This window comes from Dinoponera quadriceps, unplaced genomic scaffold (assembly GCF_001313825.1).
Source record: "Dinoponera quadriceps isolate SergipeBrazil2010 unplaced genomic scaffold, ASM131382v1 scaffold1069, whole genome shotgun sequence".
In the NCBI taxonomy this organism is placed as follows: Eukaryota; Metazoa; Arthropoda; class Insecta; order Hymenoptera; family Formicidae; genus Dinoponera; species Dinoponera quadriceps.
In genome coordinates, this window is record NW_014555200.1 from 630,773 (window position 1) to 651,885 (window position 21,113).

Sequence of the window (21,113 nt, forward strand, 5' to 3'; positions counted from 1 at the left end):
GTGGCACGGGTTATGATGTTAGTGACACAAGATCGCGCGTCCTCGGTACAGCGGGACAATTTACGATCAAGCTCGCACACTATGCGCTCACCTTCGCAGCTCTCCTCGCGCGCCTCGCGTCGCGTTTCCGCGATTCCGCTCGGTATCACCATCACCTCTTCCTGATCGCGTTCCCGCTCCTGCCTCAGGTCGTCGGCAATGAGGCTAACCTTACGAATAAGACTCTTTCTCTCGTCCTCGCTGATGGTAGTCACCGGTGTCGCGTCGTGAAAACACGTCTCCTCTTCTTCCTCCTCCTCTTGATGACGTTCTTGCTCTTTCCTCAGAACGTCGGCGACGAGGTTTATTTTGTTAATAGGAATTTCCTCGCGCCCGCTCGTGCTGGTCCGTGTTACGTCGTGAACACCAGTGTCGGTCTTCCTGTCGCGTGCTCTACCTAGATCCTCGATTTCTCGTCCGTGTTCGCACAAACTGGCCGCGGCCAGCTGCAGGTCGCGGACGGCTCTGGATAAGTCCAGCTCCGCGTTGGCAGTGAAAACCTCCCGTTCGAAGTAGTCGGAGTTTACGCCTTGGTCCCCTTCGTTGCTGGTGACCCCCTCGGGTTTCGGCGAAACGACGGTGGCAAGTCGGTGAAGCTGGTCGTCGTCCGGGCTGTACAGGGTGGAGCTGCGGGTGCTGCCGCTCTGGTTCTCGATCTCGGAAATATCGCGCGACGTCGAGGAACTCCTGCGAGCGGAGAGCCGACTGTCGCGCAGGTGGTCGGCCACGCTGCCGAAAGCCGCCGCGATCAGCTTCACGTTCTCGTCCGCCACGCGCAGGTAGAAGTCAAGGTTGCTGTCGGTTGACGTCGACTCGGCCTCCGTGGAGAATGCGGCTGGACTCTCCGGGTTCCCGGCTGCATCGTGCTTGCCGTTGATACGCGCGACACGCCGAGAGCCTGAGCAATGATTGCCTGAAGAGCACGCGCGATCACCCATCGAGAGTTCGTCCACCTCGTGCTGGACGTCGTTCGATTTATTATCGGCCGGCGTAACGCCGGCAATGGCTTGGTCCGCGTTCGGCGACTCATCGTCGCCTTTTATCAAGTTAACCAGATCTTGGCAGAGGCGGCTGTAGGCGGTGAAGTCCGCTTCCGTGCTGTGATTGCTATTGGCGTTGGAGGTGTTGGAATCCGGGCGCAGGTACTCGTGCCAAAACTCGTCATCCAGGGCGGCCTTCGAAGACAGCATGACGTCGGATATCTCCGCGATACTCGACTCCTTCTTAGGACTTTTTCGTATCGTCCTTTCCGGCGATAGCTTCTTCCGGTACGCGTCCACCGTCGGGTGATTGCCGTTGATATCGATGTCGCCCCCTCTCGCCGGTTCTTTTCGCCAGCGAGTATCGTTATCAGACAGCTCGCCGTCGCTCACCACGCGTCTCAGATACCCCGGTCGCTCGGACGTTGCGGCCGAACCCCTCGCAACATCCCGGATCTCGTCTTTGATAGCGTCGAGGTTGGGCTCACGTCGCAAGTGAATCTCCTCGTGATTCATCAGTCCGTACAGATTGGCCGACAGCGACCTGACGGCGCGCTTTTTCCTCACGCTCGGCGCGTCGATCTTGCTGCTCTCCGCCGACACGCCGCCGTTCCGTGCCGTGTCCTTCCTCAGAGCCCTGTAAGCCAAGTCATCGGTGACCACGTCGGGCTGGCATTGCGGTATGTACGGCGAGCGCGGCTGTTCCGGCTTCGTCGGCGTCGTGTGCAGGTAATCGCTCTCCGTCGCGGCGGTCACCGGGCCGAGCGGGATCCCGAACGGCGGCTGCGGATCGATCACCTTGAGGGTGTTGTTCGCGCGACTTATGCTGCGGAAGACCATATCGTCGCGGGTCACGTCCGGTTCGTCGCGACGGACCGCCGGGTAGCCGACGCTCGTCGACGCGCGCTTCAAGTCATCCTCCGGATCTCTGCGCGAGAGCACGGGCGAGGCGACAAGGTAGCTGATGTTGGGCAGGGTGGACCGCCCGGCGATATCCGACAATGATGCGGGCCTCTCCTTGGGATGCATTCGTCGATAGGCCATGTCGTCCTTCGTCCGATCCGGCGAGTCCGGGGTGATCGCGGTCGCCGCGTCCAGCTCGCTTCTAGCTTGCTTCAGACTAAATTCCTCCATGCTTCGACGTTCAGCGCGGTCCAGGAGATCCTCGTCGCCGAGACGGAGACTGTTGTAGATCGCTTCCAGCTCGGACAAGGCTTCCTCGAGATTCTTCGAGCTCCTGCGTCTCTCCATAGCTTCCTCGGCCGGTGTCATCAGCCTGTTGCTCTTCTCGACGACGTTGTTCTTGTCGCGTGTGGGAGTGATGGAACGCGAAGTAACACGTTCGCAAGGAGACCTCCTGGACAGCCGGTCGGTCGACGCGGCGGATACGTGCGACGGAGCAGTCTCGCGTTTACTCGACTCGCAGATGTTCGCTGATTTATTTTTAGCGGTGCACGCGCTCGCAGAATTCGCGTCGTTGCGAATGTTCCTGCGCCGGCATTCCATCGTCTCCCTGCTGAGCGACTCGTTCGCCGCGCCGTGCCGACTGGAATTATACTTGTTGTTCATGTACTCGAGCGAATTGCAAAGTCCCAGCCTGGGCTTCGGTTTCTCCAGCTCGATCGTGTCGTATCGTAGGGCGATCTCATTGTTCGAGCCGTACGTTCGAAAGTTCCGCCGATCCGGCCCCGACAATTCGTTCGCGACGTTCGCCGCTCTCATGTCTCCTCGCTCGTAGCAACTCGACGCGCTCTGGTGTCTGTTCGCCGGATAAGAGTTGTACCCGTAACCGAATACACGGTAACGAGGATCCCTCGGCGGTGGCTCAGGTGGCTGATTGTCTTGGCTGACCAACCGACGCTCGACAGCGTGATCGAACGGATAACAACCGACGTTCTTCGCGGGATACGTGAAGAAGTTGCCGTCCTGACGGTTGTCCATGTACACGCCGACATTTCGCGAGACCTTCCCGTAAGTGTTATTCTGATTCATGTCTGTGACGTATCGTCCTACGGAGTACCTCCTGAAGTCGATCTCGGGGTCGGGTGGAGCCGCGCAATCCACATCGATCCGCAGGCTCTCCACTGAGGACTTCTGAGGAGGCAACGCGCGATTGCTCGAGGGTTTCTCAACGGTCATCACGGCGATCGCCCGACGAGGATGCACGGGCGGTCGGCAGAATCCGTTGGCATCACCGTAAACGACGCGTTGTTGTTGCTCGTCCTCCGCCGTGTATTCCGAGGAATACTTGTGCTGCGGCTCGTTCGAAGCGTCGCCGCTGCCGTTCCCGTCGTCCTTCGACAAACGCTTGATGTATCGCTCCGTACGGGCGGCTCGCGTCTTCTTATTGCACATATTGTTGCGCTGACCGTCTGCGCCGTGGAATCGGTTGAGCGATCCGTTGGACCGCCGACAGTCCTCGTCGGAACTGCTGTCGGCGCGCAGGTGGTCCCTCTTCGCTTCGGCTCGCGCTTTCAATTTGTTCTTCCGAGTCTTCTTGTTCAGACCGTCCAAGGAGCCGTCGCTGCTACGAGATTGTAGCGAGTCACGACGCAACTGCGACGGCGATCCCGCCGAGTGATAAGGAGGGTTATTCTCGACCCTCAGCAGTCGCTTGTTATCGTGCTCCGTGTTGTTCTCTATTGAATGGAGGACGACACCGTCGGCTTGCCTGTTCAGCTTTGCAGGCTTCCTAGGTGTTCTCTTGCAGTAGACAATCTCCTCGTCGTTAGAGGAACTGTCGTAGTCCCTTATCGAAGATATTCGCCGTAGGATGCCGCCTATAGACCATTTCTTGTCCTTCTTTTTGTCCGGCGCGCCGGACACCGCGTTGCAAACAGGTAAACGCCGCGTTGGCGGCAACAGTCCGTCCATCCTCAACATGTCCTTCTTCCGTAAGCCTTTTTTCTCCATCATGAGTATCACTTGTACGTTTTGATGCTAAAATATCTGAAAAGAATGAAGGAAAAAATACTTCAGTTTCTCTAGAAAGTGGTTTGTTGTCTATTCCATTCACTTGCGACAAAGTGATATGTGAGATAATGTTCAAGTAAAATGTTCAGGTAAACGTCATGTTCCAGACAACATGAGACATTCCAGAGTCACCCCAAGAATGCCTACACAGTAAAAAATATTTTGTACTTGTGTTAAAATTGATCCTTGTTAAAATTTTCGTGTTAAATTTTTATCCGTATCATATCCGTATATTAATTTAACACGCTATGTTTATGTTATCTCGACATTTTGCGTTGTGCCGATATTCAACATATGTAAGAGTTAAAATAACACATTTTTTACTATAATATCGATTAATGTATTAATTTTCTATTAATTATTTTTTATATAATATTTGTGTTAATTTCCAACATATTCACCCTTGTATAAAATTAACGCAAAAGTTTGAATCGACCGTTTGGGAAATATGAAATAAAGTGTTATTAAATTTAATAAAAATTGTGTAGGATATCTTGGGGAATGTTCTAAGGCGTCTTGAACGTATGTAGAATCACTTCAGGGTGTTTTACGTTACCTGGGATAAGTGTGCTTTCAACAATAACATTGTTTCATCGAACACGTAATACTGACCAAGAAAATAAATAAGATAACGAAGCGACGCATACCATTTGACGTGAAGAATTGCGAAGATAATGTGTACAGTTGTTGAATGTTTCATAAGTTCTCACGGTGTATAACGAACGTATTCACTGAATGTATTTGCAAAATTAACGACCGCGCGTTCAGTATTCTCCGCACACTAGCGTATAATTAGTTAAATTTAGCGCACAGACTAGTTTCAATCTCACCGACTTATTCCGTCAAATGATTCTTCGAGTCCTAAATTACCCGCGGGATTTTCGAGAGACGAAAGAACCGCCCGTGAATGCGCGACAAGTACGCACCTTACGCGCGCGCACACACACACATATACACACACGCGCACACGTATTCGAAGAATCACTCGCTCGTCGCTCTCGGGGAAAAAAAACGTCGGAATCTTTCAATAGAAGTCGCACCTCGGCACTTGTCTCGATTTATAAATACACGACTATTTCGCTGTGCACTAACCTCCTCCGCGGCAACGATGTCGAAATCCGCGCGAGACGATTCCTTCCTCCACGGCGAATCGCTGCCAAGCTGCGAATAATGAGTCACGGAACACCAGACTCACGATCATTGAGCTTCGACGAGGCCTGCAGCTGCTGCGAGAGCGCGGCACGATACAGCGAGGTCAGTGTTCGTCGTTTTCGTCGTTGTCGCGCAGCCAGTCGATAAGCATGATAAGACGCGGCCACCACCTTGTGTACTCCCGCCGACGTCAGATCTTGACAGCTTCGTGGAACAACGTCGTACGTCCGCCTGTATCCGCGCGGCGCGACGCCTCTCGCTGCTCCAGTTTCACTGATTCGGCAGCTCTCTCAGAGCCCGCGAGGAGGCCCGAGTGACCTCGAAACGTCCATCTCTCTCTTACAGGGCCGCACGAACTAGATATTCGACGCGCGAACGGCCATTACCGCTCGAAGACGTCGCGCGTTGCCGACCGCTCGCGAGAGACACGTTCGTTACACTACGGGACGACTCGCACAAGACGTTCCTGCGAGGAAAGCGAAACGATTCGTCCTCGAGAACCCCACCCATGCCTCTCTCGTTCCTTCTTTCTTCTTTTCGTCGTTCCCCGCGCGAGGCACCCACGCGCTACCACGTGCTGTGGCGCACAGTGGACTGCTGTAATGGTACCTCGTGGGCAGGTAGATATACTTAGCGTTACCGTATCTCATCCCTTCCACTCGGCTCCTCGATAAGCCAGGAACGCGTCGGGCCCGACTGGCGCCACTGGCCGAGACACTTTCCAAGACTGAAATTATTCCCTCGACGGACTTGACGGATACTAGACGAATCACAGGCCATTTAATAGTGATAATACGTAATCGACTAATCTAAATCGACGTTGCTCATCAACGTTGCCTCGCGCGCTTAGCCGAGGTGAGCGAGCGATGAGAAGTCTCGAGGGATGATCAAGTGAACAAGTAGAACTGCGTGAGTGTTAAGCTTTTTCGTTTATTGAAAATATCTCTGTAAAACGTGTGTATATTGTGGCCGGGCGAGGTAAGCCGACAATACCGAATCTTCGACAACGAAATGAAATTCGGGTAGCAAACGAAGAAATACGGTGAAGACATTGAAAACAATATAGTCGATCGTATTTAGTATCTACATAAGTAAAGGACGAATCAACGATGCATTCGCTTACTTTTTAATCTTATTATTAATTATATTATGTATAACAAAGCGGTAACAACTTGTTAATTGTAACTATTATGATAATAATCGTTTACTTTATATAATTACAATAATGTAATGTAAGGATCGTTAACTAATCGATAACAAACGAATCGTATCCTCCTCCTTTTATTCTGCTCTTCTTATTCTTCTTCATTATCTTCTTCTTCATCTTCATCTTCATCGTATTTTCTCCCCATCATTTTCGTCTTCGTCGCTTTTCGTTTTGATCCGAATATCGATCATTAGCGTAAATCGTGTTATTACTTTTTTTCCTTTTTCGCTCATCCCCCTCGTTTTTTTTTGGTATTAATTATTTAACAACAGTTTTTTTTTTTATTCTCTTATTAGCTGCTCTTTAATTTAATAATCGTAGTAAACATATATAGTAATTATTTATAATATATTGTGCAAATAACTTATAATTTTCTCTTTTGTTATTTTATTCTGTTAAGTAGTAATGAATGTCATTCAACGGAGGAGCTTCTCTCTGTGTTTTCTTGTGTTTCCTCTCGGCCTGCGCGCGAGCGAATCCACCACACACACAGCCCACACACACGCGTGTGTGTGTGGACACGCACGTGTCACAAGCACCCGATCCGCGTGTCCGCACGAACACGCGCGAGCGCGCGCGAGCTCGCACACACACACACGCACACATGTACGCAGAATTTTTTTGTTTAAATGGACGATCCTTCGCGCGTTTTATTTTTTTTTAATGTTTCGACAGCTAACTCGTTAAAATTGGATTAGCACGTTTTCTACCTAGCTTGACCCATGGCAGTTGCTTGTTCATTTTATACTGGCCGACAGGCTCCGGTAGCTTGACACTTTACAATGCTTTAGCCCAACTCTAGGATTTTTGTTTCATAAGTATCTTCATTTTTTTTTTTATTTCGTTAATATCATTATTTATTATCTGACGACGTAGGATTAATGATTCGAGAGTATCGAGACACTACAAAGCTTTTTTTTGGTTGCTATCCGTTTAAGAAAATTTCTGTGCATTTACGATTAGTTAACTTAGTTTTTTTTTATATAATGCATAACGGCAGTATCGTCCTCAGAAAAAGTACGTTAAATCTCGTCTTACCTCGCTTAACGAAGGAAAGCCCTATTATTTTTTTTCTTGTTATATATCTTACAGCCGTCGTCGCGCAAAAAGCTGGTAATTTTAATGTACATTTTGGAAAAAACTAACGAAAATCAACGAAGCACACCACGCACACTCTTCGCATCCCCCTCCCCCTTCGCGATGTCGTCCTCGTCATTGTCGCTGTCATCATCGTTGTCGTCGTCGTCGTCGTCCTCGTAACCACTCTCGTCGTTGCAACGTGTCGACCGTACGAACGCGATTTCCTCCGTCTCGTATGAAAACACTTCCCTCCCGCGATTTCACCAAATGCTCCCCGGGCAATTCTGCGGGACGACGCGTAACGCTTCAGGACGGACGAAATGTTGGTCGGCGCCGATGTGTTCGCGATCGAGCTGTTGGGGGGAAGTTGTGGGTGAACGCGCGGGTGCCGTCAACATTTCATCCGGCGACGAATCGACGCGTCGTCGGGACTTCGCTTCGAAACGGACACTCACGCTCCAAGATCATCTCGAGTGAGTCCACCGAAGCGAATAGCGAGACCGGGGTGTAAATTCGTTAATTGATTATTTCTATTGTTTTCTAACAGGTTACAAAATCGGGGAATTTCATAACCATCTTCGATACGTCTGAAATCTCAGCTCGCCCGATTCTGCAATCTATTAGAAAATAGCAGGAATAATCGATTAGCCAACCCACTCCCTTAGCCCCAACTTGCCCCGGTCTCCCCCACTCTCAGACGCGATTTCGACGGAATCCGCGAGTTCAAAGTGAGACGGAACCTCCCCTCGTTAATCTCACGCGATCGCACCGTTCTACGCTACAGCTTAATCGCAAGCTAAGGTAATCATTATCTGCGAATTTAGTATCCGCGTCGCGAGAACGAGACTTTCCAGCGGGTCGCGCGACGTGAATCACTCCTTTACGCGTGCCCATGATGGATTCGTCGCAGATGGTCAAGCGAAGCGCGCAAAAATAGAGAATCGCCCCGCCCGTCCCGCCGCCGATGATCGTCGCTCGCGTGATTCATTTTTTTCTCTCCATCCTCGGATGACTCACTCTCTCGGGATGATCTCGCGTAGGGAGCGGACCGGCCGAGGCTCGCCTTTAGCGGCGCGTCACTCCGTGCGGGGAAGAACGATGCACTCCGCGGTGCGAGTCGTCAAGGAGGCGTTTCCGGAGGCCGACCGACCCGCTCTCGTCCGTCTCGTTTAAGGCCCGTCGGCGTACAGATTCACATCGGAACATTGCACAAGTGCCCCGGTCAATTAAGAAGCGGCCGGCTCGCAAGCGATTCGCGCCTTGCGCCTCTCTTAAGTATCACCTTGTACACATGATTGTTTCAATATCGAGCGCGTCGGATACAAATTGCGAAATGACGCCGATGCGATTTCCGCCAGCCTCTCGTCGCTCTTCGTCGCTCCCGCGACGATTACGCGGTCGGCCCGCTCGGTTAATCGCCCGGCGAGCGTGAGTAGTATCGAAAATATATTATTGATCGCGCGTACAGGAGGGTGATTTGATTATTACCGAATTATATCTGCACGCGTTACAACACGGGGAGAGGAGGTCAAACTCATGGGTATGGGGGGAGGTGGGGAGGGGGTCTCGGAGGTACGGGACAGTGAGCCGGACGGACCATCGGATAATACGTGGTATGTATTTCAATATATAAGAACGATCGACGGTTATATCCCAGGTCGTCTTTGACTCCTTCCGCGCGCGTCTTCGTCATCGTCGTCATCGTCAGTCGTGCTTCCGGGACCCGAGCCCGCGGTTCCGAGGGACAACGTCGTCGAGCGAGAGGGTGCCGAGCGAGATCGACGCTATACTACGAGAAACGCGAACGGAGAACGATGACCTTCCCGAACGATCGAGTAAACGAACGAGCTGCTGCGTGCAGCCGCGTGTATGCGAATATATATATACACACAGCCGCCGAAGAAGCTATGTTTTACGAGGGTGTGCGATATAAAAAATACTTTCTCGCACCCGCATCCGAGACGATGCACAGAGAGCGAAAGCAACGTGAATCCCGTGAAGCGGAACATTTATACGCGCGCGTCACTCGGCGAAAGAGGAACATTTCAGAGACGGGCGTCGCGCGTCTTTCCGATTCAAGAATCCAAGTCGAGAATGCGCGTGTTTTCTCTCTTCTCCCCCTCTCTCTCTCTCTCTACCTATCCAATGTTGATTCGCGTTACTTTTTGCCGTCACTTCGCATAAATTCCGCCGGGTGTGATCCGTTTGTTACCAATCAGGCGTTCAGTCGCCCTGAACTTTGCCTTGAACTAGCCTCGATGCGTCCGCTGAACACAGTCATTGTTCTCGTTATCACGTACGTCGCCAATCCGTCCTCGTCGTTTCTTCTTCTTTAGCCCTTGCGACCGAGCCGAGTTAACCAGACTCATCGCTCGCGTTCTCGACCAGCGAGAATGCGCTCTCCCTCTTCTTCGTCCCGCCCCGAATTTCAGAGGTCGTCATCGTCATCGTCACCCTCCCACGCGCCTCGACTTCCTGTCGCCGCCTCTGAAAGAGCCGGCAACAACAGCTCGCCGCTTCCCCCGTCGTTGCCCCTCTCGATCCCCGTGCGCGTCGTTCTCTCTCTTTCTCACTCACTCACTCACTCACATTCTTTCTTTCTCTCTCCACGTCCCTTTCCTCCGCCCTGCCGACCCTCCGAATCGCGGATGTAGACGTAGAAAAATAACGATCGCGCAATCCGCATTAACACACACACGCGCGCACACACGTTTCTTTTGTTTCTTTTTTTTTTGTAATCTCGCCGCCTACTTAAGCTCACCGCCGCGTGACTGCGATAACGCTCTTAATTCGACGACGGAATGTTACGATCGTGTACGTGCCGGAGACCGAGACCGCGTCGTGACACTGTCTTCCGACCGACATTTCAGGGGAAAGGATAGCTACGCTCGAAGAAAAATGCAGATTCTACGGAACGGACGTTATAATCGCAGCGCCGAATTGTTTTTTCTTGTTTCTCAGTTTACTTTCAATCGCTTCCAACCGGAAGTCGACAAGACGAGGCTTCTCCGCGAGGATCGAATTTTCGTTTCGACAATCACGTCTGTCATTTGTACACACGTACGAGTCGCGTCATCTGAAACTTTTGCGAGACCTTCTCTTGTGCCTTAAAACTATTCTCGATTGAGACGAGTCGCTTTGTCATAGCATGTCGTTCTTATCATCGACGTGCAAGTTAATCCCGATACTGGATCTCGCGCAAGCGTGTCGACGACGTGTTTCACGTGCAATGCGTATGTAATTTCGTAACGAGCGGTAGCCTCCGCGTTGTTGAGAGCAAACATTTAATTGGCTCTCGCGCGAAGAAACGCTTCCGCATACAGGTAGGATTCAAATTCACGGACGAGACCGACGCTCCGTCAGGACATATGTCATTAGAGCGCTGCGTCTCTGTATTTATTCTTAGAATAGCAATTTTGCTCGAGCGACTAATAAAATGTCAGAGGAAGAAAGACGAGCGCTTTGTTTGCCTCATCCTGCACGTACAACATCCGCCTTAATATATGTATATATATATATATTTTTTTTTTGTTATGTATATATATAGATGTATGTATGTATGTATAACGTATTTTACAAACGTGGCCTTTAGCTGAGTTAGCAATGTCGTCATCGTCGTCACGCGTTATAATAAATTCCGATCATCGTGTATAAATTGTTTAGTACACGTTCGATTTGTTTGGTGATCTGCGTGTGGGTTGCGCGGAGGCGAAAATGATCGGTCGTTTCGTGGCGGAATCGCGACGACGACTGCAGTGACGTCGCATGACGGAAAGAACACAGGGTGAGCACAGGTGCAGACCGCGAGAGAGAGACGGGGTCTTGCCGTGCGAATCGGGATTCTGTCTCGAAACGACGACGGGAGAGCCACATGGGCTCCCGTCAGCAGCTGGCGACGAGCCTTTCTCTCTCTCTCTCTCTTTCTCTCTCGGAAAAAAAACAGGAAAAGAGAAAGAGTGAGAGAGAGAGAGAGAGACAGCTGTTCTTAATTTAAAACGTACAGCCACCGAGGGTAGACGCATTCCTTCCGTCACGGCAACGTCGAGTCGGCGCGATCGTCGAGACACGCTCGACTTTAACAGACGCGAGATGGTAAAGTCGACGCGAATCAGCGGGTTACGCGATTCCGCGCGAAGTCCGTGCGTAAACCCGTCTAAATTCTGCGCTTATTGATCCGCCGGAACGCGCGCGCGGCGTGTTAAAAATACATCGGCGCTGAAAAACAGAGAGCGAAGGAGGTAGCACGTTCATTCGTTCGCTCTCTTTCTCTCTCTCTCTCACTCTCTCTCTTTCTCATATTCGAGAACAAAAGCAGCTTTGACGATGAGGCGCGACGCGTTTTTCGGGATCCGACGTGGGTCGATCGATTTGTCGTTCCTTTTCGATTTGTCATCCCTTTCCTTTCAAACAGTACGCGATACGCGAAACCGAAGTTAGCTCGACTTTGAGATTGCTGTTATTCAAAAGGCACAACGTAGGGTTCTCGATTAGCCCCCGAGACCTCGGAGACAGAAAAAGAATATGATACAAAGAAAGATATATCTTTTGATTCGAGATATATATCGTGCGATCTAATTGCTCTTCTCTTTTTCTCCGTCTACGGCGAAAATCGTTCCTTTCCTCTACGATATTTTTCCCGTGTGTTTCAGGCTTTCGAAGGGGTAAGCGGCCTGCGCGACTAACTAATGTAACGCAAGGTATGCATGCGCCACCTCGTAATTAACACCGCCAGCCGAATCGAATTTCGCGCGAGCTCCGTTGTGCATCGGCTCGATATCTTCAGCATCTCGCGGGGTTTTTACACGACGCGAGACGGGTTTACGCGGGCGCGGGCGAACGATTGGTTATTCGAATAACGATACACTAGAATGTAGTAATTCATTTATTCCGAAGCGCGTTCACTACTTCGTGTGTAAGACTGCGTGTTAGTTTTGCAAATGTGTAAATAACTAGCTGATGATGACTGCGGAATCGCGCCCCCCCCTCTCCGTCCCCTTCAGCCGTTCGCTAGCCGATCGTCGAGCACACTAGAGAGAGACGTCGTCTTTTCACTCTTCCTTCCTTCCTTCCTTCATTGTTCGTTTCTTTTTCTCTTGTTTCTAAAGGGTTGCGCACTTTCCTCCCGACACGATCGCTTTACACGTTTAGTCGTGAAAGAGGATCGCGAGTAGGGAAGTGTGGGAAGGGGCGGCGGACGAAAATGGATAAACAGGTGGGTCTGTGAGAAAAGTCGACGAGGTAGGAGAGGAAACGACGGTACAATGGATTCTCCTCGGGAGGGGGAAGAACTCGGTAAAGTTTTGCACACGACGAATACGACTGTAAAAAAGCGCGGGAACGGCGCGGCAAAGGGCGAGTCGCCGACGCGCGAGCCGATGAAGTCGACCTCTTCGACGGGGGGTCGAAGCCGAGAAAGCCGCCAATCGTCGAAACATATTCTTCACGCCGGAGATCTTTCAGACAGAACGATACATAAGTACTTTCACGTGCGTCCCCCCGACGACGGGTATTCCTCGGGGTTGGGCCGGCGGAGGGTGCGTATTACATGGGCCCGAGAGAGAAGAGGGCCGGAAGGGGCGGGAGAGGGGGGTGGAAACAAGCGGCGCGATCAAGCGAGTTCGCGCACCGTTCCGCGAGAGATGCAAGCCGAGCGAATGTAGTAACTATGCGTACATTTCACAAGTGAGTCCCTTCTACCGGCGAACATTGTTCCGCTCGCCCTTCTTTCGTCGAAAGCGACGATCGATACGTCGTCATCAACACGAACGTCATTATCATCGTCGTAGTCATCGTCGTAGCGTTCGTTCCTGGCCCGCAGTCATACAATGTCTCTTTCTCTCTCACACAGACACGCACACACACTCTCTTTCGTAGCGAAAAAGCCGCGTCGCGGCGTCGCGCGGGAGCAACTAGGCGGCGGGTTACTGCTGTAAAACGGTGTAAAAAATCCAAACGGCGGATAGAATTCGCGATAGATTGAGCTAACGAGTGTTCACAAGATGGTGTAGAAGTGGTCGCGCTGATTTGCTCGCGCGTCGCCTCGACGCGGTCCGCGCGTCGTCGTCCATTGTTGCTACTACCGCTCGATTCAACGAGGAGCAACAGAGGCGAGCGCGGCCGACCCGAATCCGCTCTCCAGCCGCGTCGCGACGTCGCTCTACGAGCCTCGATATGGGGAAGTTGGCTCGCCGAGGACGTTGCGACGCATCGACTCCCTCGTGCTCCTCCTCGTTCCCTTGATCTCTCTTCCCCTCGTTCCACGTGGATCTCGATCCGGACGCCACGCGCAGCCGTACCGCCAGACTCGCGTGTGTGACACTTTCTCGGCGCAGTCGCTCCTCGTGTACCTCGTGTACGGACGCTCGTCTAACTAGCGACGTGTCTCTCCCAACGGTCGTGGCGTTCAAAGTCGATTAAAGGCAACTCGTTGGAGAAATGTATTTTACAACTATAAGGCTGTCGATAGAGAGCGCACGCGAGGTCCGCCCGGCCGCTACTCCGCGCGAGCAGTGCGACCGGCTGACGGTGCATGATCATCGTCGTCGTCGACGATGCTGTTGTTGCTGCTGCGGTAGAGCGGTTTGCGCACGGACGGCGGCGGTGGCTGCGGCGATAGTTGCGATAGCGACGACGGTAGCGGCGATTGCAGTTGCGGCGGCGACGACGATGGCGATCAGACGTCCGCGGTTCTCGAGGTGACGCTCGGCGATCGGCTGTGTATGACGACGCGATGACCGTTCTTCGTGACGTAGCCGTCGCTCTCGACCAACACCGCGGTCTGCCTGACGCGCGGATCGGTGTCTGGGTCGTCGCTCTCTTCGCTCGGCCCGCCAAGACGCTGCTGCTTGTGCTTCCTCCAAGCGTTCTGTATGAGTCGAGCGCAGTATTCTTCGCGCTGCCGCCACAGTGTGGACGAGACCGGCTCGTAGCCGACCTCGTCGGGCCGCGCCTGCACCTCGCCCAGATCGCCTGTCTCTTCGATTGGATTGCCCTTCCGTGCGAAAAAGTCCTTGGTGAGGGCATCGAGGATATCCACGCAAAACATAAGGTCACCCTTACATATGGGAATATCCATCGACACGATCTTATATTTATTGGGCTTGTGTATCTGCAACGGGGGCTCCAATACGTCTAAGAAGTCTGAGAGCTGGTCGTATCTGATGTATTGCGTGCCATCCGGATCGAACTGTTGCCAAATTTCATAGTACATGTCATAGTCGTCGTCCGTGAGACCTTCCTGCACGTCCTCAGTGGCCTGCGAGTAATTCTCGAGGATCACAGCGATATACATGTTTATGACGATCAAGAAGCTGATCACGAGATATGAGAGTAGATAAGCAATCCCGATCGTCGAGGACCCACAGTTGCCGGGATAGCCGATTTCGTTGTTCGGCTCCTGGCAATCTTCCTCGTTTATTATACCATCGAGGACACTGTCCCAACCGGCCGACGTTGACATCTGCAACACGTAATTACGACGATGCGTCAGACGTGCATTTTTCCACGATACTGTGGAATACATCTCGATATTGAGCGACGGAAAGCTTTCTCTCTGTTTCTATCTTCTAGTATAGTGAGAAAAGGGAACGAAAGACAGGATTTTTGACGATAAAATTTACCTGGAATAGCAGTATCATCGACTGTCCAAACGTCTTGAAGTTGTACACGTCGTCCAGCCCGCTCTTGTCCTTGACATGCATGAAGAAGGACATGCCGAATATCGCGAAGATAAACATCACCAAAAACAGCAGTAGGCAAATGTTGAAAAGGGCCGGCAACGACATCGCCAGGGCGAAAAGAAGGGTTCGGATACCCTTGGCACCTTTCACGAGTCGAAGTACACGACCAACCTTCGCCACTCTCACTACACGAAGCAAAGTCGGCGACACGAAATATTTCTCGATAATGTCGCTAAGCACCAGACCTGCCGAGATGAGAATTCATTTAAAAATCGAGATTCATCGAGCTCGAATTTAACATCGAGGACAAACTAGAGTGCGGTGATATCGTCACGGTGCATAATTCGTTCAATTATCGTGCATTGTCGGGCTAATCGGGATTTATCAGGGATCGAGTCATGCTTTAGGATCGTCTAATTACCGTGTTTCTAAAGGTGTAAGGTGCAATCTAAAAAAATGTAAGATTCCAAATAGATATATCTATGTGAAAACGATTTCTATAAAATCGCTCGTACTTTTTTGCAAATTATGGCACAGAAAGTAACGTGAAAAATCGTAAGTTTCTCTCTCCAGTGAAAAATATATATAAATATATATAAAATCACGCGAAATAGTTAGGAACATTTACATTTGGCACTTCGTCGTTCCAAGAAAGTATTGTGCGCCGTAAATGGTACAGAAACGAAAATCGTATATTATTGAGGTATTCATGCGCGTCCTAAGGACTCGGATGCTGAATTTCCGAAGATTCAGTTAGTAATCTCGCAAAATGATAGAAAGCGAAATCAGCGAAATTGATATGAAAGCTCTATCGTGGTCTAATCGATAGATATGCAGTGCCATACATGGAAAGATAGTCTTGAATATGTATATATATGATTGCTCTATATCGTTTGAAAATCGAGCCACTATCACAGTCGAGAGATCTATGGTATTCCTCGTCAAAAATATATTTCGGACGACGAATGAGAGATTCTAGGAATCCTACTTTATATACAGACCCGATCTTACCCGACACTTGGATTAACGATTCTTGCAACATTGATCAACGTGCCGAACGGCTCGTGCAAAGCGTTACATCGTGGCGATTAATAAAGCTCCGAGCGTCCTTTAAGTTCAATCCGAACGCTGACATATCAATCGCAATCGCTCGCGAACTCCAAAGAATTGTATTTGACGGTACATGCTCCGTTAAAAAATAATACGCGACACGAAGTAACGCTATGCTCGGCGATCGGCTCGGGATACTAGTTAACATCTGGTAGGACACGATTAAGGTCGTTACGGGTCAGGTGGGTTAAGTAGGGCTAGCGGAGTCAGGTAAAATTGAACATCAATGTAAGGCTACGTAACGTAATGATATCCACCAGTCGTTGAGACACGAGCGAAACGTTGGGCTTGTACGCTTCAGTTTGATCGAGAAGAGAATATCTTATAACATGCATTAAGAATATGACGAAGTTACGTGACAGCGTGACATGCCGATATTCGATTTCCGTTCGTGAGAGATAACAAGAACGCTATACTAAGAGTGTACTAAAAGGCGAAGAGATATGCGTCATTCTCGTGTATCTCGAATAAAGAACGAAGAAGGGAAGTTAACAAGCCGTATTCTCGCACATTTAATTCATTTCGCTCGGGTCATACGACTGAAGCAACCATTACGTTACATTACCTAATATTGACAATATAACAACAACAAAATCAAAGAGGTTCCACGGCTCCTTGAAGTAGTGGTAGCGCAGAGCGAAGATCTTCATGACACACTCGCTGGAGAATATCACAATGAATATCAAGTTGAGATTATCTAAAACTTTGCTGAACGTATCGCTCTGTTGATAATGGTCCAATGTCATCGTGAGCATGTTCAGCCCGATGAACAGCATGATTATCATATCGAACTTTTTGTCCGTCACTACTTCAAACACGAACGCCTGCGGTCGCCACTGTGAACAGTCGTAAAAAAAAAAAACAAAAGACATTACGTCAAGTATTATGACACTTGTAAAATCTAATATGTTCCGCGGCAAAACTCGTTTGCGATACGGTTCCTACGATAACGTCAAGTCGTAGAAAAATCCGATTTCCGTTGTCTAAAAAGTGATGCTCAGGAACGAGAAGAATAACTACGTATATATCGCTTTTGCAATTTACCCTCGGCCGAGGAATGGCTTTCAGAGGCTTTTTATTGCCCATTTTCTTCATGGCGTTGTAATACTTTTTCTGATCTTCCGTCATGAACATCTCGAGGGATCCGCCGGCTTTCTTCTTCTGCTCGTTAAAGTTGTCGATGATCACACCGATGAACAGGTTGAGGGTAAAAAACGATCCAAATATAATGAAAAACACGAAGTAGAGATACATGTAAATGTTCGTCTCGCGGATCGGCTGCTTGTTGATCTGCGAACACAACTCGTTAGAATCAGCGGAAGAGAAGGAGAGAAAGAGAGAGAAGGAGCTCGATATGACGCGCTCACCTCTCTGGAATCGATCGCGTCGTTCATGATCTGGATCCACCCTTTGAAAGTCGCCACTTGGAACAGGCACAGATACGCTTTGCCGACGTGGTCGAAGTTCATTGGCGAGTTCTCCCACGTGTAATTTTCAGCGTAGCAGGCGTTACGATCGGGTATTATCTCGTAGCTGAGCGTCGTCTTGTTCGCGTCGACACACTGCAACATTAGTCGCGCATGATGCAAAATTTTTCTTCGGGTATTATACAACTTATATGTGAATGCGACACGAGTCGTTCGAAAAGAAACGACCGTCTCGATCGAGGTCCTACCTTGTAATATTTGCCAGCGAACAGCTGCACTCCCATGATAGCGAATATAAGCCAGAAAATAAGGCATACCAGCAACACGTTGAAGATGGATGGAATGGCTTGGACCAAGGCGTTAACGACTACCTATGAGAGACGAAGTTTGATTAAACGCGTTATTATACGCGAATTATATGTGTTTCTGCCTTATTTACGCATCTAGGTATGCACTTATATGCGCGATTAGGCGGCTGTGCCACGCGCTATACGCGTGTTGTGCTTAGTATCACGATCAGAAACGCAAGGGATTTAATTGTCCTGTGAAAACGAAACCGATTCTCTCTTAATACACAAAGAAAATTCATCGTCTTCGCTTACGGGAACGAAATTTCTCGCAGATATAAATGAAGGAATAGTTGATTTACGAAAAAAAAAAAAAAGGAAGCGCGCTAACTCGCGCGCTCTTCTTGCAAAAAAACTTTCTGCTGTTCTGTAATTGTAAATACGATAATAAAAATCCGATCGTATCGCGTTTACTCATATATGTTGCGTTCCTCTGTGCAGTAGCTTAATTCTGTGCGTGATGCTTCGACTTTGCAAGCGTCTTGGAACAAGTAGCTCTAATGTGTCGATTGACCGAATTGAGGTATAAAGTGTGATCATTGTAAGCATATAGGTACCAAACGAATTAAAAATCGAATGGTGAAGTTTGAAGTGTCTTGCTTTCATCTCTGGTTTGCACACACACCAAGAAATTTCCGCTTCTATCGGAAATAATATTCGATGTTAAATAATGTTCTTGATCACTGTCCAATAACGTATACATTAAGTCGTCATTAAGAGCATGTGATTTCGTTATAATCACTACGTGACTAATGACTTAGACACCCGACACTGTTTTCATTTAGTGTGTATGCAATTCTTATTGTGGGAAGTATTAAAATTAACAGTCGATTAAACTAGTGTAACTGTGACTTCGATAGATCGTGGATCAGTGGTGATACGCATCGTGTGATTTATAATTCACGATTTGCGTTCACATGCGTACACTACAGAAAGCAGCCGCATGCAAGTTCGACACATAAAGCGAGCGCAAGTTGCAGCACGGACAAAAAGCTGACGGAAGCAAACAAGCATTCGACATTCACGTCTACTAAGCGATCTGAGAGTTTCCGTTGCAGACACTAAGCAGTTTATATACAAAATATCCCAGAAAACCCGACGTTGGGTTCTTATCGAGCCTGTTTGGAATAAATTTTTGTCGTGTATTCTCTTAGCCAATATATATCGGGCATTAAGCAGTTTTTGGTTGGTTTTAACACCAAGCATTTAAAGCCAATTATGCATCCTTGACATTATTTGACAAAAGAAGCGTCACTTCTTAATTTCACTCGAGGAATAATCGTCGAGATATTCAATGTTGTCGAGAGATTGAAATTTTCCATCGGGAATTCGACTGCGAATTTCTTCGAAAGTTCAGTGTTCCTTTTCTCCTCTCTTAGGACATTCGGTATATAATATACTTGAAAAAAGGGAAATAGCTGAAAATATTAGATAGATCCGTGCGATTAATATGTTCCCCGGAATTGTCGGATGAGGCGAACCTACATGAAACGCTCGCTTTCAGAGCAAAGTACGGGCGATCATTCTCGTTTCATCGAAGCAAAGGGAAAAGAGAGAAGACGTTCCCGAGGAACACATGAATCCGATAAATCTAGAAACAATTGCATCTCCCTATCCTTGTGGTCTCGTGCAAGAATAAAACGCAAGAAATAAAATACTGAACGCTCCGAGGAGCCATTTGCAGCGAACTACTGTAAAATAGAGAAAGAAGTGTCAGGGCGTGGGCATGACAGTAATTACTACACCCAGTGTCTCAGCGACCTTGTGTTGCGAGTATGTTGTATGAGTACTTGCAAGAAGGCGCGTTCTTGTCGCGACTCGTCGTGGCGATCGTAAGGGACGCGGGCTACCCACTACGTTGTGAAAGAGATGTGAATAAAAGGTAACATCTCGCCTGTTCATATCGCATATTTCGATCGCGAACACGATCGTTCGATTTCGAACGATGTATTATATACTCGGGATTGAAACTTTCCGAGTTTCGTCAATTGCTACACAAAAAAGAAATAATCTTAAATCAACGATAGATATTCTCATGTATAAGTAAAAATATTATAACATTCTTCAAAGATTTTTAGTCTTGAATCGAGTGCTGAATTGAGCAAAGTAGTAATGCTTGCATCAATACAGATTTAATCAAATCAAGACTTCGAGGAAAACCTAAGATTATAATATTCTTGTTTATCTATGGGAATATCTATTCTTGATTTAAGACTAACTTTTTTTTCTGTGTGACTTCTAAATTGCGATATGAATGAATGTGAAGAGGTGTCTTTGTGCCTAACGTTCTCATGTATGTAGAGTTTCTACAATGTAATCGGGTATGAGATTCTATCACACGCACTATCATCGTGGATCAGGCTCGTGGAAGAGAAGTCAGATATACGAGATGCTCCATTATGATCTTCGTGTTTCGAGCGTATTTCGTTCGTTCGTACGTTTTTACGCGTAAGCGTTTTCGCGCGCGAGGATAAGATGGCACAACTCGCATATCAGTGACTATGTATATAAGATAAGCGCGTGTGTCTCTCTCTATATATATATGGTGCGTGTTTTCGTGAGTGTCGGCCGACTGTGGACGGTAATGGACGATGAAAACTGTCTACGCGTTGCCTCACGCATTCGCACTTTTAAGCGGCTGTGCATTCGCGACTGCTCTATTTCAGCATGTCTACGTGCAATAAGAGAGAACGTAGAGCGGGACCGACGACGGTTTCCCGAGAGTCGACATCGCCGAGTATCATTGAATCTTTCGATTTTTTAACTCCTACGACACGACAGATACAAGCGAATAATAAGTACAACTGAAAAATCAAATGATTCTCTCTAACACTTGTGGGAATTTCGTCGATTCTAGGAACAATCTATCAATCGTGGGTCAATCGCCAATTATTCGAGTACATGTAATGCGCGACTATTTCATACCTAGACCTAAATCTAAAACTTGAAACGGAAGTCCATTAGTTTTGTCAGAGATCTCGGCGAAAAGTTGGTAAAGAAAAAAATTAAAAAAAGATACGCTCTTTACGGCGATATTCTCGCATTCTGCTCGACTTAATAATAATATTCCAGATAACCTCGTGTGTGGTGTCACACAAGCTATATTATAAAAATATATT

General features: G+C 48.8%; 2 protein-coding genes across 13 annotated transcripts in view; both read right to left on the reverse strand.

The window, feature by feature from the left end:
- Positions 1–5,741, reverse strand: part of LOC106743431 — a 10,989-nt gene extending 5,248 nt beyond the window's left edge. Inside the window, exons 1-2 of one of the 4 annotated variants that reach the window (XM_014617262.1) lie at positions 5,085–5,740; positions 92–3,968 (exon numbers count right to left, since the gene is read on the reverse strand). In XM_014617262.1, the coding sequence (XP_014472748.1) occupies positions 92–3,935 (3,844 nt within the window). In that variant the 5' untranslated portion in view covers positions 3,936–3,968; positions 5,085–5,740. The other 3 variants (XM_014617263.1, XM_014617264.1, XM_014617265.1) reach the window with 3 other exon arrangements.
- A 1,436-nt stretch (positions 5,742–7,177) lies between these two features.
- The window catches only part of LOC106743428 (sodium channel protein para), a 58,713-nt gene continuing 44,777 nt past the window's right edge, over positions 7,178–21,113 (reverse strand). For 7 of the 9 annotated variants that reach the window (XM_014617256.1, XM_014617258.1, XM_014617260.1 and 4 more), the window contains 6 exons: positions 17,896–18,018; positions 17,588–17,782; positions 17,265–17,510; positions 16,786–17,056; positions 15,051–15,355; positions 7,178–14,890 (listed from right to left, as the gene is read on the reverse strand). In XM_014617256.1, the coding sequence (XP_014472742.1) occupies positions 14,105–14,890; positions 15,051–15,355; positions 16,786–17,056; positions 17,265–17,510; positions 17,588–17,782; positions 17,896–18,018 (1,926 nt within the window). In that variant the 3' untranslated portion in view covers positions 7,178–14,104. The remainder of the gene's footprint in view (positions 14,891–15,050; positions 15,356–16,785; positions 17,057–17,264; positions 17,511–17,587; positions 17,783–17,895; positions 18,019–21,113) is intronic. The other 2 variants (XM_014617257.1, XM_014617254.1) reach the window with 1 other exon arrangement.